This window comes from Budorcas taxicolor, chromosome 11, assembly GCF_023091745.1.
Source record: "Budorcas taxicolor isolate Tak-1 chromosome 11, Takin1.1, whole genome shotgun sequence".
NCBI lineage: Eukaryota > Metazoa > Chordata > Mammalia > Artiodactyla > Bovidae > Budorcas > Budorcas taxicolor.
Genome location: NC_068920.1, coordinates 105,947,291 through 105,963,417, shown reverse-complemented (window position 1 = coordinate 105,963,417; position 16,127 = coordinate 105,947,291). Strand labels below are relative to the sequence as shown.

At 40.0% G+C, this 16,127-nt stretch overlaps 1 protein-coding gene across 1 annotated transcript; it reads left to right on the top strand.

Annotated features, from left to right (window-relative positions):
* The first annotated feature begins 513 nt into the window (after positions 1 to 513).
* Positions 514 to 9,937, top strand: IL1A (interleukin 1 alpha). Its single transcript, XM_052649493.1, has 6 exons — positions 514 to 560; positions 1,778 to 1,826; positions 3,486 to 3,708; positions 5,309 to 5,482; positions 7,193 to 7,314; positions 9,746 to 9,937. Exons 1-6 carry the CDS (start codon positions 514 to 516, stop codon positions 9,935 to 9,937), a joined length of 807 nt encoding a protein of 268 aa, XP_052505453.1.
* The last annotated feature ends 6,190 nt before the right edge of the window (positions 9,938 to 16,127 follow it).

Sequence of the window (16,127 nt, the reverse complement as noted above, 5' to 3'; positions counted from 1 at the left end):
TTAATTAGAATCATAGTCAGATTTCAGAATATGATTCTCTCTCTGCTGGTGGGAAATGGAGCGACAGAGGAACTGGTTTCCTATGAGAGCATGAGATTACAGCCAAGCCTTCCTTTGGGGATAGTCTCTGCTGTCAAAAACTATTCAGAGAAAACTGGGAATTTCTAACTCTTTCTCTTGCAACTGTATAAATTAAATATTTCATGCTTGTTGGGGTTCTTTGGTTTTGGTTTTTTACTTATTCAAGTTTTCATCAAAATCCTACCAAATGCAATGCATTGGGTTGGATGCCTAAGAGATACTGAGATTCTAACAGAAGCTTACAGTCTAGCAGGGGAGGCAAATACATAGGCAGATCATTCAAAGGAATTGAAAAGAAGAATGCTGGGTGTGAGCTCACTCGTTCATTAAGTGTCTTAGAAGCGCACAAGGGAGGTGGTTCCCCTTGCAGGTGTCTTGTTCACACAATGGCCAGACTGACAGCTACTGGTGTTTTCTGTTGCAGAAGTGAAGATGGCCAAAGTCCCTGACCTCTTTGAAGACCTGAAGAACTGTTACAGGTAGGAAAGAGATTCTGTCTCTTGTGACTTAATGAGGGAAGAAAGGCACATTAGAATTCAGCTAGGAGGGATTTGCCAGGGAGTCCAGTGGCTAAGACTCTGTGCTCAAAATATATATTTTTTTAAAAAGAAAGAATTCAGCTAGGATTACAGTAACTATCAATGGGGCAAGACCAGCAGAGGCTATAGAGATGTGTTCTACCTCTGAAGTCAGGGCAGATTCAGAGAAGACTCAGGGAAATTAAGCATCTAGTAGGTAAACCAAGGTGAAATTTTTGACACAGAGATGGCCATTTTAGAAAGATTACTTTTAAGGTCTCCTGACTCCTAGCAGTTCTCAACATCTACTTAGACCCAGCTTCAGTCAACATGCCCTGCTACAGTAATAGATTGTCAGAAAGAGAAACCTTTCTTAGGAAAACTTCTTGATCTCAATCTGGAATGGGAAATGGCTTCACAGCAATTTGAGCATGTGAAACCTACGCAGTCAGTCTCATTCGGATGCAAAAGAAAGATAATAAAAAGTTGAGCTTATAGAACACCTTAAACAGATGCAGTGTTCCACATTACCTACACACTAACACAAAGCAGACAATGGAAATGTTTGCCTGCATGTTTTGGAAAGTATAATGATTAAATCTGTTTTAATGAATACAGGAAAGCAAAGTGTAACAAATAACCTATTTGATTCAAATTTTGATGAAGTGCTTCAAAAGGAATTCTCCCTGAAGTTTAAATGTTTTCCCTGAAATTCAGTTACCACTCTTCAATCCGTTAGCCAAGCCTCATTTATTTATTTGTTTTGATGAAGGGGGAGCTAATTTAAAAAAATTTTAATTGAAGTATAGCTGACTTACAAAGTTGTGTTAGTTTCAGGTGTACAGCAAAGTGATTCAGTTATATATGTATATATGTATTTCAGATTATATTCCATTATAGGTTACAGTACCTGTGCTCTACAGTAAATTGGCCAAGCCTCATTTTTATTGATAGAGTACAAGTAAAGTTCAAGGCCTGGCCTGATGATTACTAATTTCACATTATCAGGTACAAATTACTGTATGGATGTGTATGCATAGAAGTCCTTAATTTTCAAAGATGACAATAATGGCTATGTATGTGTGTTACCCAAAGCTAGTTTGGTTATTAAAATATGTTGCCCAGTGAATGTAGTGATATAACAAACAGAATTAAATTCTCATCATCTTGTTTAACAGTGAAAATGAAGACTATAGTTCTGAAATTGACCACCTCTCTCTGAATCAGGTAAGCAAATGACTGTAATTCTTAGGAGATTGCTATCCTTACACAGTATTTTCTCTACTAGAACAGCAACAGCTGAATCTTAGATGCGTTTGTTCTGCCTTCACTGGAAGTCCAGAGAGATTCATTTCTTCGTGATAAGTGAGGCCAGCTCCCTCTCTAGACTAACAGCTGATGGCACCCTTCATCTCCGTGGATTTTCCCAGAACAGAGGAGAATGAACCTGAAACTCCAAGAATGAAATCTCCTGGGTCAGCCTTCCATCAGAAGATTGCTTATACCCTCCCTGGCCAGGCCCCCTGGGCTACTTCCCCAGGGGTCTTAAATGATATGTTGTGGATATCCTCTCTAACATCAGCTCCAGAGATTAGAGGTAGCTTTCTAGATCTAATAGTCCATGAAGCTGAGGTGGAGGAAGCAGGCCAACTGAAAGTAAAAAATCTGCAGTCATTCAGATGCTGTGTTATTTCGCTAAGAGACCACAAAACAGTATAGGTCCTGCTTTGTGTGTCTTTGAGAGTGACTCTAAAAGCTGTATCTAGAGGAATATTCCTAAAATATTTGAGCCTTGTCAAGTAGATGTTTAACCTTCTGGAAAGAACTAACTGGAAGGCTAAATCACTCACTAGCATCACTTGAAGACCCATCTCATCACCTCTCTTTTTTTTTTTTTTTTAACTGAAGTGTAGTTGATTTACAATCCTGTGTTAGCTGCAGGAGTAGAGCACGGTGATACATTTTTTTCTGATGATTTTCTAATATAGGTTATTACAAGGTACTGAATATAATTTCCTGTGTTATATAGTAAATCTTTGCTTACCTATTTTATGTATAGTAGTTTGAATTTACTAATCTCATATCCCTAATTCATCCCTCCTAACCTTCCCTCTCCCCTTTGGTAGCCATTTAGTTTGTTTTCTATGTCTGTGAGTCTATTGCTGATCTGTTTATGGGCTCATTTGTATATTTTTTCAAGTTATTTTTAAAATTATTCTATTTATTTATGTTTGACTGTTCTGGGTCACTGCTGCGTGGGCTTTTTTCCAGTTGCAGCGAGCGAGCGGTGGCGACTCTTTGTTGTGGTGCTTGGGCTGCTCAATGGGCTGGTTTCTCCTGCTGCAGAGCATGGGCCCTAGGGCGCATGGACTTCAATAGCTGCGGCATGTGAGCTCAGTAGTTGTGGTTCCTGGGCACTAGAGCACAGGCTCAACAGTTGTGGCGTAGGGGCTTAATTACTCCACAGGAAGTGAGAGCTTCCCAAACTGCCTTGTTAGGGGGATTCTTTACCACTAGGCCACCAGGGAAGCCATGTATTATTTTTTAGATTCTACATGTAAGTAATATCATATAGTACTTGTCTTTCTCTGACTTACTTCACCAAGTATAACAAGGTCTCATTTTTGAGTCTGAAGAGGGATGACAAAAAACCTTGCCAAGATCACATCGTTTGAGGGAAATCCTAAAAGAAGAGGTGGGAGGTAAGAGGGAAAGGGGAGGCATACAGAGGAAAGGGGGAAGGAGAGTCGGGGGAGGGAAAGACCAATGAAACGTGGGTTGCCAAGGCCAAAATGGCCACTCTTCTCTCTAAGACTGTTGAACAAAACTCCTACTGTAAAGGAGTCTTGTTCACTGGCCTCTCAGTTCTATTTTCCTTCATCTCAGAAGTCCTTCTATGATGCAAGCTATGAGCCACTTCGTGAGGACCACATGAATAAGTTTATGTCCCTGGATACCTCGGAAATCTCTAAGACATCCAGGCTTAGCTTCAAGGAGAATGTGGTGATGGTGACAGCCAATGGGAAGATTCTGAAGAAGAGACGGTTGAGTTTAAATCAGTTCATCACCGATGATGACCTGGAAGCCATTGCCAATGATACCGAAGAAGGTAAGGGGTCAAACAATAATATCCTTGTTTTCTGTTTTCAACAAAATGCAGACAGCAGAGTGTAGGGGAAAATAAAACCTAAAACCAGAGTAACAAGAGGGTAACCACCCATTTGTCTGATAATTGTAAGAAATGAAAATTAATTTTTATCCTTCTGCAAAGGGAAGAGAGCAGTAAGTGCTTGAGCTTAGCATATGTGCTCACAGGCTTACTTGGTGGCCATATGATTAAGTCATGTGACTTCTAGCCTATTGGCAGAAAGTAATTATATACCGTGAGTGGGTGACCACTTACAGGTTATGCTATTCCACATACTAGTTATGTCTTGGGCAAGTTACTTAACCTTTCTATGCTCTGGTCTCCTCTACTGTAAATGGAGTTAATCCAAGCCCCTAATTGTTGTGAAGATTAAATGAGTCAACTCTTGCTAACTTCTGAACTAAAATAATGCCTGGCACATAGAAAATACCTAATAAATGTTCGCTATTATTGTTGTTATTACTTTTGCTAATACTACAAACACTACTAACTTATTAATGATTGCATTATCTCTAACCTTCACAACAACTCTGCACTCTCATTTTATATGTGAGGAAACTAAGCTCAGTGAGATAGTGACCTGCCCAAAATCTCACAGTCTGTAAGGGTAGAGCATCAAATCATATCAGTTCTACCTGACTATAGATGTCATGAGTTTTCCCCCTTGCCTTTACTGTACAAGCCTCTTCGTGAATTATAAATCTAATATTTTTAAAGTAACAGTTGATCACACATGTTCACCTAGAAAATTAGAAAATACAAGAAAAAAAAATTAAAATTACTCATACTACCCCTCAGAGTTTACCACTGCCAGCACTACATCACTTTCCTTACAGTCTTTTCTGTGTACACACAGAGTAACAAACATGAAGAACATTCCTAGGATCAACTATGTGCAATTTAATATGCAGCTTTCCTCATTTATCAATACATAAAGGACATTTTAGAGCACCAGTTTTTCACCAATATATGTAATGTGACAATGACTGTCTATATCAATAAATCTTCATTTCTATCATCATTTATTTCCTCAGTGATTAAACATTCCTGGAAGTAAAAGTATTCAGAGCCATGAAGATTTGTAAAGCTTCGAAACATACCACCGTTCAGAAAGGTGGTAGGTAGGAAAAAAAAGAAAAAAACTTTTTTAAAGCAAAAAGATGGTAGACATTTATACTGGCACCTCAGTGACATATAAAATTTTTAGTGGATTCTTTTCTCAGGGTGCATTCATTTGAAAATGTAGTTGGAGAATACGAGGAGTCTTCCCGGTTACTTCCAAACCTCCAAACAACCAAAAAAGTTGTACATGTGATCTCTTAAAAAAAAAAAACAATAACCATTGCCTGAAGAATCAAAGTTTTTAGACATAAGTAACCATGGGGTAATCCTGGAATCAATTCCGCTGATGGGGTGATTTCACTTCTATGTCAATTTCCTCACCTCCCTTGGGATATTCTTCAGGTGCCTTCAATAACTACTTTGTATGCTTGTATTAGAGCAGATACATCATCCGTGTTTGTACTTGGACATTAATCTGAGCTTGTGATAATGGTTTTAGAAATCATCAAGCCCAGATCAGCACATTACAGCTTCCAGAGTAACGTGAAATACAACTTTATGAGAGTCATCCACCAGGAATGCATCCTGAACGACGCCCTCAATCAAAGTATAATTCGAGATATGTCAGGTCCATACCTGACGGCTGCTACATTAAATAATCTGGAGGAGGCAGGTAAATGGACAATTCTGTCATCTCCCCATCTTAAAAAAAAAAAACAGATTGATTTGTTTATTTTTGGCTGTGCTGGGTCTTCATTGCTGCAGGAGCTTTTCTCTAGTTGTGGGGAGCAGGGCCTACCCTCTAGTTGCAGTGCTCTGGCTTCCCGTTATGGTAGCTTCTCTTGCTGGAGAGCATGGGGTTATGGGGGACTCAGCCTTCAGCAGCTGCAGCACAAGGGCTCAATAGTTGTGGTTCCTGGGCTCTCAAGCAGTGGCTAAATAGTTGTCCACCACATGTGAGATCTTCCTGGACCAGGGATCGAACTCTTGTCCTCGCATTCACAGGCAGATTCTTTTACCATTGAGCCACCAGGGAAGCCCTCTCCTCACCTTTTTATTTCTGCATTTCTTTTAAGCTTTCTGCTTTTAAAGAATAAACCTCTCTAGATTCCTGGCTTTGCACAGGAAGCACATCACCCCTGGTTTTTTTTAAAAAAAAACAAACAAACTTCTGGGTTAGGCCAGAAACTTCAACCAAATCTGGAAGCTTTAACAAGTGTCCTAGCTCTGAAAGCACTAAGTGCAGTAAAAAGCTTTCTGAGGTATTATCTCTCTTGGTTCTCTGAGACACTCTTATCCTCATATTTTAAAGGTAAGGAAACTGAGTCTCAGAAATATATAATGACTTACCCAAATTTACTCAGAAGCCAATGAGGAGCCTGCTCATCAAACTTCCTAATAACACCAAACTAGAAAGAATCCTTATCTTTGATAACATAATTGTGAGGCAAAGAACCCAATAATTTTAAAGAAAAAAAACAAAACTGGAAGATTTGCATGTGTTCTGAAGAATGAAATTTAGGATCCAAGAAATTCTGTTACACCAAGCCAACTTCCATGTTGCACATATTTTTAGCTTAAGGACATGTCATCAGTAAACAAAATGATTTTCAGAGATCAAAAGAGGTTACTCTGTGCTAACAAGCAGGGCTATTTCTGATTGGATATATTTCAGCTAATATGCTTTCTACTCTATGACATTCACAAATTATCTTGTGTTCTACAAAATCAATTGTTTTCCTACTTAATATTATTTCACATAATTTTCCCATATATGGACAGGGTATATGTTATTTGCCATTTTTAATGGCCCTAGGATATTCAGTCATGTTGCTTTGCAGGTGTCCAGGGTTTCCTCTATATAATTCAGTTGCACATGTCTTTGTATGAATTATTTCTTTTCCTATGAGGGTATTTCTTTGGAGCATATTCCAAATGCTGGATTTCTAGGCATAAATAATTTTACAGCTCCTATTAAGCATTGTTCTCTAAGGAAAACTGAACTGCTTTTCACTATTCTTAGCAACATATGAATGCATCAGCTCCCCTAAATCTCCCCATTTTACTCATGACTTCAAAAATTCCAAGGTCTTATCCCATTAATATAATTATAAGAGATTCAATAATAATCCACCCACAAGCATTCATTCAACACAGAGAATTCTAAAGTTATTAGGTATTTACTTGCCTAGTAAATATGGCAGACATTGTGAGGGATACAAAGATGTATCAATATAAATTCCATTTCTGAGCTTCAGGTACTTACATCATAGTTGGGGACATAACTACATACATATACACACACACACAGCATCTTCATAAACACTTGATTTTATGAAAATACAATGGATTTACTTTCTTTTTTGGCTTTTCTCTTTGCCAGTGAAATTTGACATGGTTGCTTATATATCAGAAGAGGATTCTCAGCTTCCTGTGACTCTAAGAATCTCAAAAACTCAACTGTTTGTGAGTGCTCAAAATGAAGACGAACCCGTCTTGCTAAAGGTCAGTTGTTCCCAGTCTCCAATTTACCTTCATTTACAGCCCATGCATTTGTAGGTGATCCCAAGAGGCAGACACCCCTAGCAGGATGACCCAGTTCTTTCCTTCCTACCACAGTTTCACCTGCCTACCCACCTTCCCATCCTACTTCTGACCCACTGACGGAATGTGGTCCACTGGAGAAGGGAATGGCAAGCCACTTCAGTATTCTTGCCTTGAGAACCCCACGAAGAGTAGGAAAAGGCAAAATGATAGGATACCAAAAGATGAACTCCCCAGGTCATTAGGTGATGAGATGGCTGGATGGCATTACTGACTCGATGGACGCAACTCTGAGTGAACTCTGGGAGTTGCTGATGGACAGGGAGGCCTGGCGTGCTGCGATTCATGGGGTCGCAAAGAGTCAGACACGACTGAGTGACTGAACTGAACTGAGCTGAACTGATCCCCAGAGGCAGTTCTAGGCAGGATCTGTGAGGCAAGATGGAGCAAGATGGCAGTGGCAAAGTACATAAAAGGGAAATTGCCTTCCTCTTGCTCTTTTCCCTACCTGATCCTTATTCACCTCCCATTCCTGGGCATCTGAACATTCCATCCTTCTTTGAGCCTTACTGACTCTTACCTGACCTACGTGACTGTAGGCGTTAGGACAATGGAGTCTGCCTCTAAGAAACTCAGTAAGCCACTGAGATCAGGGAGGATGAATCACCTGTCGAAGAGTACAAAGCAAAAAGCTGTACCCTGGCCTTCTGACTCCACGTCCTCCCTCTCTTCATTGGTGCCAGTTTTCTGTGTCATCCCAGCCTCATCTCCACTACCACCTTCCCGTCCGAACATAAAGACATAAACACATGCCCACTACAGCCAAATGTTTCTCCACTGACTAGTAGATGACTCTTATTCACTAAATGTATAATTCACCACCCAGTCCCTCCCCAACTAGGATTTATGTGGGTGCATGTGTTTCTTTCCTGGATCAAGTGAGATGAAAGTGATGTCTACAGTAGGGCGGTAGCTTCATTCGTGAATTCGTTCAACAAACATTGTTTATTGAAAGCCTTCTGTTTTTCAAGCAGAGTGTCAGCAGCTCAGTAGAGAGTAGTGAGCCAAAGTCTTATAGAAGTCAATCTTCCAAGGAGCACAGATGGTAGATGAGCCAAATGACCAGCAAAAAGGGCAAGATGCTGTAAAGCCAATGAACAGGGTGCTGAGATAGAGAAAATGTTTAGACAGAGCTCCCTGTGAGCTCAGAGCTGTCAACAGAAAGGAGTATACCATCAAACGGGTGATGGGGCAAGCGTTCCAAATAGAGGGGTCTGAGTGCCCCTAGCCCTAGACCTTCAAGAGGTTATAGGCAAGTTTTAAAGATCAGAAGGGACACCCAAGGATCTGGAAGCTAACCCTGCAAAAGAGGAAAGATAAGTAGAGGAAAGGAATTCAAACTGAGAAGTGTCCTGGTTTTGCATATTTTTTCTAACTTGGAGAATAGACTAGAAAGGAGGCAATAGAGTCCAATTAGGATGCTGTAATAACAGTCGGGGTGAGTGAGGAGAATTGTGAGACAAGTGGAAAGAAGGAGACAGAATCTGGTTATATTTTGGAAATTGAACCAACAGGAGGAAGAGGGGAAATCCCATTTACTGAGATGGGGGGAAAAAACAGGAGAAAAATAGGTTTGGAAAATAAAATCCTTGTTGACATTGAAAACCCCAGGGAAATCTCAAAAGGATGTCTAGCTCTTTTAGATTAAAAGAATAGAAAAGCATCTCAAGTTAGAATTTGAATTTTGTTTTTCCATGAAAGCACTTTTAGACTTTTCTCACACTCACAAGAGGATGATCTAAAGAGATTACAACTGTCAAAAAATTGTCTTGAAAGGATTGCCTTTCAAAGGATTGCATATCAAAGGACTGCTGATATGCCTGGGAAGTTGTGTGTGTTGAGGTGGGGTTTTTTTTTTACCTTCAATTGTTGACTTAAATACAGAGATAAACATGTCTGAATTCTAAATTATTTTCCCAAAGTATGCTTTGAACATTTAGAGGTCAAAAGGTTTTCAGGTCTTAGAGTCATTAGTGCTCAGATTTGAGCACTAATTTGATAATGCTTTATGCCCGTGTTGGAGGCGATGTTTCACCCTACCTGCCAGGATACAACGAGACACTAGTGTACTTGGCAATCTTCATGATGAAATTGGATTTCTCTCCACTTAACTAAGGAAATTAATTATTATGAATAGACGGGGCCATACATCTAATAGGCATGTAATGAGCGCTTTTGGAATGAACAAATGAAGAACTTGTATCATCATGTTACGTAGTCATAGTCCTAAAGTGCTGTGTTTCTCACGAAGGCCAAATGCCAAAGGATTGAGGTCACTTCTTTTTTTAGCATCTTCTTGTTCTCTAACAGATCTTTGTTCTCTGTATCCTAGGAGATGCCTGAGACACCCAAAATCATCAAAGATGAGACCAATCTCCTCTTCTTCTGGGAAAAGCATGGCTCTATGGACTACTTCAAATCAGTTGCCCATCCAAAGCTGTTTATTGCCACAAAGCAAGAAAAACTGGTGCACATGGCAAGCGGGCCGCCCTCGATCACTGACTTTCAGATACTGGAAAAATAGCCTTGATTGTGCACTCTACTTACTTGTAAAGTGGTGACCATCTGTATGTACTATGTACATGAAGGAGTCGAATCCTTCACTGTTAGTCACTCGCTGAGCATGTGCTGAGCTTTGGTAATTCTAAATGAATGTTTACTCTCTTTGTAAGAGAGAACACAAAGTCCAGTAGAACCAACACTAACATGTAATGTTGCTTGTTATTTAAAGAACACCCTATACTTTGCAAGCTACCTATCAATTTAATTATTATTCTGCACAATAGTCTTGGGAGGACTAAGGCTACTATCTGCGGCTACAAAAGGTTCTTTCCATATTATAGATGAGTAAACTAAGGCATAAGAATACTAATACCAAAAAAAAAAAAAAAATGAATACTAATACCCATGACAGCAGTTGGAATAAGCCGTGGACACACGATTTCATTCCAACTGCTCAGCTTCTACTTTTAAGCCGCTATGAGCCCTTTATCAAATACTGTAAGTTTCTGGGGTCTCAGTTTGACCATCTTCAAAATCAAGGTTATGATGACTATAGCCCTCCTACCTCAACAGTATTTTATGCCAATGAGTTCATTTAAGTAAAATTTTTCTTGAAGCTGAGCCTCAAGAAGAATGCAAAGCTTGAAATATTATTTTAAGTTATTATTTATATATGCATATATATTTATAAGCATTATTTCTAAGATATTATTATTTCTAACATATTATTATATTTATGGCAATTCATTGCAATATCTTAGTATGACCAGGTATCTTCAATAATAGTAGACGGTGTTTTCCAGACTGAGTGAGTCTGAGGTTCAAAGTGCCTTTTGCATTGTCATGAACTTCTGTATTCCAGTACCTGAGAGCCCTGTGATTATGGTAATAAATTTATATTAATTGCCTTGTTTGTCTGAGATGGTAAATGGCCAAAATCTTTTACTCTTCTGCCTTTAAACTTGATTTGGCATTCTTGTGTTATTCAGTTTCATCTGCTATCAAATCCTACTAGCTAAAATGGGATGAACTTAACTTTGGCGACCATGAAACAAGCGTTATCTAAACATTCTTTTCTGGAACGTAAGCAATGTTCCTTCTAGGTTCTAAAAGTTATCATCCAATCGTAGTGTTACATTACCATCAACAATGAGAAATGACACATTATTATCAATCATAATTGAATAAAGCTCTAAAAAAATAAATCTGGCACATTTTAACCATTAGTTTACTTCATGGTATAAGTAGGAACAGATGATAAGAGTTCATAAAAATAACTATAATTAGTGTTACTTTACAAAACTAAACCCAGATTTTATGCTTTTTCTCTCCGTTACCTTGTCAGTATGCATAAATGGCATTAGGAATGATAGCATTCCCTGGTTCATTTAAAACTTGCATTAAACACAGCATGTGTGTTCATGTGTTTATACAAATTCACACATTCAGAACCACATTAAAGACTAATGAATCCTTTTGGAAAACATGCATACAAAGTATGTTGAGTTGGAAAAAGTTGAAATCAAGAGATCTTGGAATTAGATGTGGGAATTAATGGGGAAGGAGTAGTTCAAGATGATTCACAGTTTCCTGTTATTGGAGAATAGGTGAGCTCAGTTCAGTTCAGTTCAGTCACTCAGTCATGTCCAGCTCTTTGCCACCCCATGGACAGCAGCACACCAGTCTTCCCTGTCCATCACTAACTCCCGGAGTTTACTTAAACTCATGTCCATTGAGTTGGTGATGCCATCCAACCATCTCATCCTCTGTCATCCCCTTCTCCTGCCTTCAATCTTTCTCAGCATCAGGGCCCTTTCAGATGAGTCACCTCTTTGCATCAGGTGGCCAAAGTGTTGGAGTTTCAGCTTCAACATCAGTCCTTCAAATGAATATTCAGGACTGATTTCCTTTAGGATGGACAGGTTGGATCTCCTTGCAGTCCAAGGGACTCTCAAGAGTCTTCTCCAATACCACAGTTCAAAAGCATCAATTCTTCAGCACTCTGCTTTCTTCACAGTCCAACTCTCACATCCATATATGACAACTGGAAAAACCAAAGCTTTGACTAGACAGAACTTTGTTGGCAAAGTAATGCCTCTCCTTTTTAATATGCTGTCTAGGTTGGTCATAACTTTTCTTCCAAGGAGTAAGCGTCTTTTAATTTCATGGCTGCAGTCACCATCTGCAGTGATTTTGGAGCCCCCCCCAAAATAAAGTCTGACACTGTTTCCATTGTTTCCCCATCTATTTCCCATGACGTGATGGAAGCAGATGCCATGATCTTAGTCTTCTGAGTGTTGAGCTTTAAGCCAACTTTTTCACTCTCCACTTTCACTTTCATCAAGAGGCTCTTTAGTTCTTCCTCACTTTCTGCCATAAGGGTGCTGTCTTCTGCATATCTGAGGTTATTGATATTTCTCCCAGCAATCTTGATTCCAGCTTGTGCTTCATCCAGCCCAGCATTTCTCATGATGTACTCTGCATGTAAGTTAAATAAGCAGGGTGACAATATACAGCCTTGACATACTCCTTTCCTGATTTGGAACAGTCTGTTCCACGTCCAGTTATAACTGTTGCTTCCTGACCTGCATACAGATTTCTCAGGAGACAGGTCAAGTAGTCTGGTATTCCCATCTCTTTAAGAATTTTCCACAGTTTGTTGTGATCCACACAGTCAAAGTTTTTGGCATAGTCAATAAAGCAGAAATAGATGTTTTTCTAGAATACTTTTGCTTTCTTGATGATCCAAGAGATGTTGGCAATTTGATCTCTGGTTCCTCTGCCTTTTAAATCCAGCTTGAACATCTGGAAGTTCACGGTTTACATACTGTTGAAGCCTGGCTTGGAGAATTTTGAGCACTACTTTGCTAGCATGTGAGATGAGTACAATTGTGCAGTAGTTTGAGCATTCTTTGGCACCACCTTTCTTTGGGATTGGAATGAAAACTGACCTTTTCCAGTCCTATGGCCACTGCTGAGTTTTCCAAATGTACTGACATATTGAGTGCAGCACTTTCACAGCATCATCTTTCAGGATTTGAAACAGCTCAACTGGAATTCCATCACTTTCACTAGCTTTGTTCGTAATGATGCTTCCTAAGGCCCACTTGACTTCTCACTACAGGATGTCTGGCTCTAGGTGAGTGATCACACCATCGTGATTATCTTTTTGGTATGGTTCTTTTGGGTATTCTTGACACCTCTTCTTAATGTCTTTTGCTTCTGTTAGCTCCATACCATTTCTGTCCTTTATTGTGCCCATCTTTGCATGAAATGTTCCCTTGGTATCTCTAATTTTCTTGAAGAGATCTCTAGTCTTTCCCATTCTATTGTTTTCCTCTATTCCTTTGCATTGATCACTGAGGAAGCCTTTCTTACGTCTCCTTGCTATTCTTTGGAACTCTGTATTCAAATAGGTATATCTTTCCTTTTCTCCTTTGCCTTTCACTCCACTTATTTTCACACTCCTCTTATTTGTAAGGCCTCCTCAGACAACCATTTTGCCTTTTTGCATTTCTTTTTCTTGCAGATGGTCATAATCACTCACTGCCTCCTGTACAGTGTCACGAACCTCTGTCCATAGTTCTTCAGGCACTCTGTCTGTCAGATCTAAACCCTTAAATCTATTTCTCACTTCCACTGTATAATTGTAAGGGATTTGATTTAGGTCATACCTGAATGATCTGGTGGTTTTCCCTACTTTCTTCAATTTAAATATGAATTTGGCAATAAGGAGTTCATGATCTGAACCACAGTCAGCTCCCTGCTTTGTTTTTGCTGACTGTATAGAGCTTCAACCTCTTTGGCTGCAAAGAATATAATCAATCTGATCTCAGTATTGACCATCTGATGATGTCCATGAGTAGAGTCTTTTCTTGTGTTTTTGGAAGAGGGTGTTTGCTATGACCAGTGCATTCTCTTAGCAAAACTCTATTAGCCTTTGTCCTGCTTCATTCTGTACTCCAAGGCCAAATTTGACTTTACTCCAGTATCTCTTGACTTCCTACTTTTGCATTCCAGTCCCCTACAATGAAAAGGACATCTTTTGGGGGTGTTAGTTCTAGAAGGTCTTATAGGTCTTCATAGAAGCGTTCAATTTCAGGTTCTTCAGCATTACTGGTCAGGGAATAGACTTGGATTATTGTGATATTGAATGGTTTGCCTTGGAAACAAACAAATCATTCTGTTGTTTTTGAGATTGCATCCAAGTACTGCATTTCAGACCCTTTTGTTGACTATGATGGCTACTCCATTTCTTTTAAGAGATTCTTGCACACAGTAATAGATATAGTGGTCATCTGAGTTAAAGTCACACATTCCAGTCCATCTTAGTTTGCTGATTCCTAAAATGTCGACGTTCATTCTTGCCATCTCCTGTTTGACTACTTCCAATTTGCCTTGATTCATGGACCTAACATTCCAGGTTCCTATGCAATATTGCTCTTCATAGCATTGGACTTTACTTCCATCACCAGTCACATCCACAGCTGGGTGTTGTTGTTGCTTTGGTTCCATCTCTTCATTCTTTCTGGGGTTGTTTCTCCACTGATCTCCAGTAGCATATTGGGCACCTACCGACCTGGGGAGTTTATCTTTCAGTGTCCTATCTTTTTGCCTTTTCATACAGTTCATGAGGTTCTCAAGGCAAGAATACTGAAGTGATTTGCCATTCCCTTCTCCAGTGAACCACATTTTGTCAGAGCCGTCCATCTTGGGTGGCCCTACACGGCATGGCCCATAGTTTCATTGCTTTAGACAAGGATATGGTCCATGTGATTAGATTGGTTAGTTTTCTGTGATTGTGGTTTTCAGTCTGTCTTCCCTCTGATGGAGAAGGATAAAAGGCTTATGGAAGCTTGCTGATGGTGGAGACTTACTGAGGGGGAAACTGGGTTTTGTCCTGATGGGGAGGACGATGCTCAGTAAATCTTTAATCCAATTTTCTGTTGATGGGTGGGGCTGTGTTCCCTTCCTTTTATCCACCTGGGGCCAAACTATGATGGAGGTAATGAAGATAATGGCGACCTCCTTCAAAAGGTCCCATGCAAACATTGCTACACTGGAGCGGCAGCTGAGCAGCACTGGAGCAGCGGCTGCGGGGTCCTGGAGCGATTTTGAGGAGATATCCCATGTCCAAGCACAAAGAAGCCCCAGCAAGACTGTAGGAAGGGCAAAATCACGTTTAGAATAAAATCCCACACCCACTAGAGATGCTCAGTTCAGTTCAGTCGCTCAGTCATGTCTGACTGTTTGCAATCCCATGAATTGCAGCACGCCAGGCCTCCCTGTCCATCACCAACTCCTAGAGTGCACTCAAACTCCATCGAGTCAGTGATGCCATCCAGCCATCTCATCCTCTGTTATCCCCTTCTCCTCCTGCCCCCAATCCCTCCCAGCATCAGAGTCTTTTCCAATGAGTCAACTCTTTGCATGAGGTGGCCAAAGTATTGGAGTTTCAGCTTTAGCATCAGTCCTTCCAATGAACACCAGGACTGATCTCCTTTAGGATAGACTGGTTGGATCTCCTTGCAGTCCAAGGGACTCTCAAGAGTCTTCCCCAACACCACAGTTCAAAAGCATCAATTCTTCAGTGTTCAGCTTTCTTCACAGTCCAACTCTCACATCCATACATAACTACTGGAAAAACGATAGCCTTGACTAGATGGACCTTTGTTGACAAAGTAATGTCTCTGCTTTTTAATATGCTATCTAGTTTGGTCATAACTGTCCTTCCAAGGAGTAAGTGTCTGTTAGTTTCATGGCTGCAATCACCATCTGCAGTGATTTTGGAGCCCAAAAAAATAGTCTGGCACTGTTTCCACTGTTTCCCCATCTATTTCCCATGAAGTGATGGGACCAGATGCCATGATCTTCATTTTCTGAATGTTGAGCTTTAAGCCAACATTTTCACTCTTCTCTTTCACTTTCATCAGAGGCTCTTTAGTTCCTCTTCACTTTCTGCCATAAGGGTGGTGTCATCTGCATATCTGAGGTTATTGATATTTCTCCTGGCAATCTTGATTCCAGCTTGTGCTTCTTCCAGCCCAGCGTTTCTCATAATGTACACTGCATAGAAGTTAAATAAGCAGAGTGACAATATACAGGCTTGACATACTCCTTTTCCTATTTGGAACCAGTCTGTTGTTCCATGTCCAGTTCTAACTGTTGCTTCCTTACCTGCATATAGATTTCTCAAGAGTCAGGTCAGGTGG

Coding starts and splice junctions, on each gene's coding strand:
- IL1A (XM_052649493.1), top strand. CDS start 514: ATGGCCAAAGTCCCTGACCTCTTTGAAGACCTGAAGAACTGTTACAG. Junction 3,709..5,308: donor TGCCAATGATACCGAAGAAG/GTAAGGGGTCAA, acceptor TAATGGTTTTAG/AAATCATCAAGCCCAGATCA. Junction 7,315..9,745: donor ACGAACCCGTCTTGCTAAAG/GTCAGTTGTTCC, acceptor TCTGTATCCTAG/GAGATGCCTGAGACACCCAA.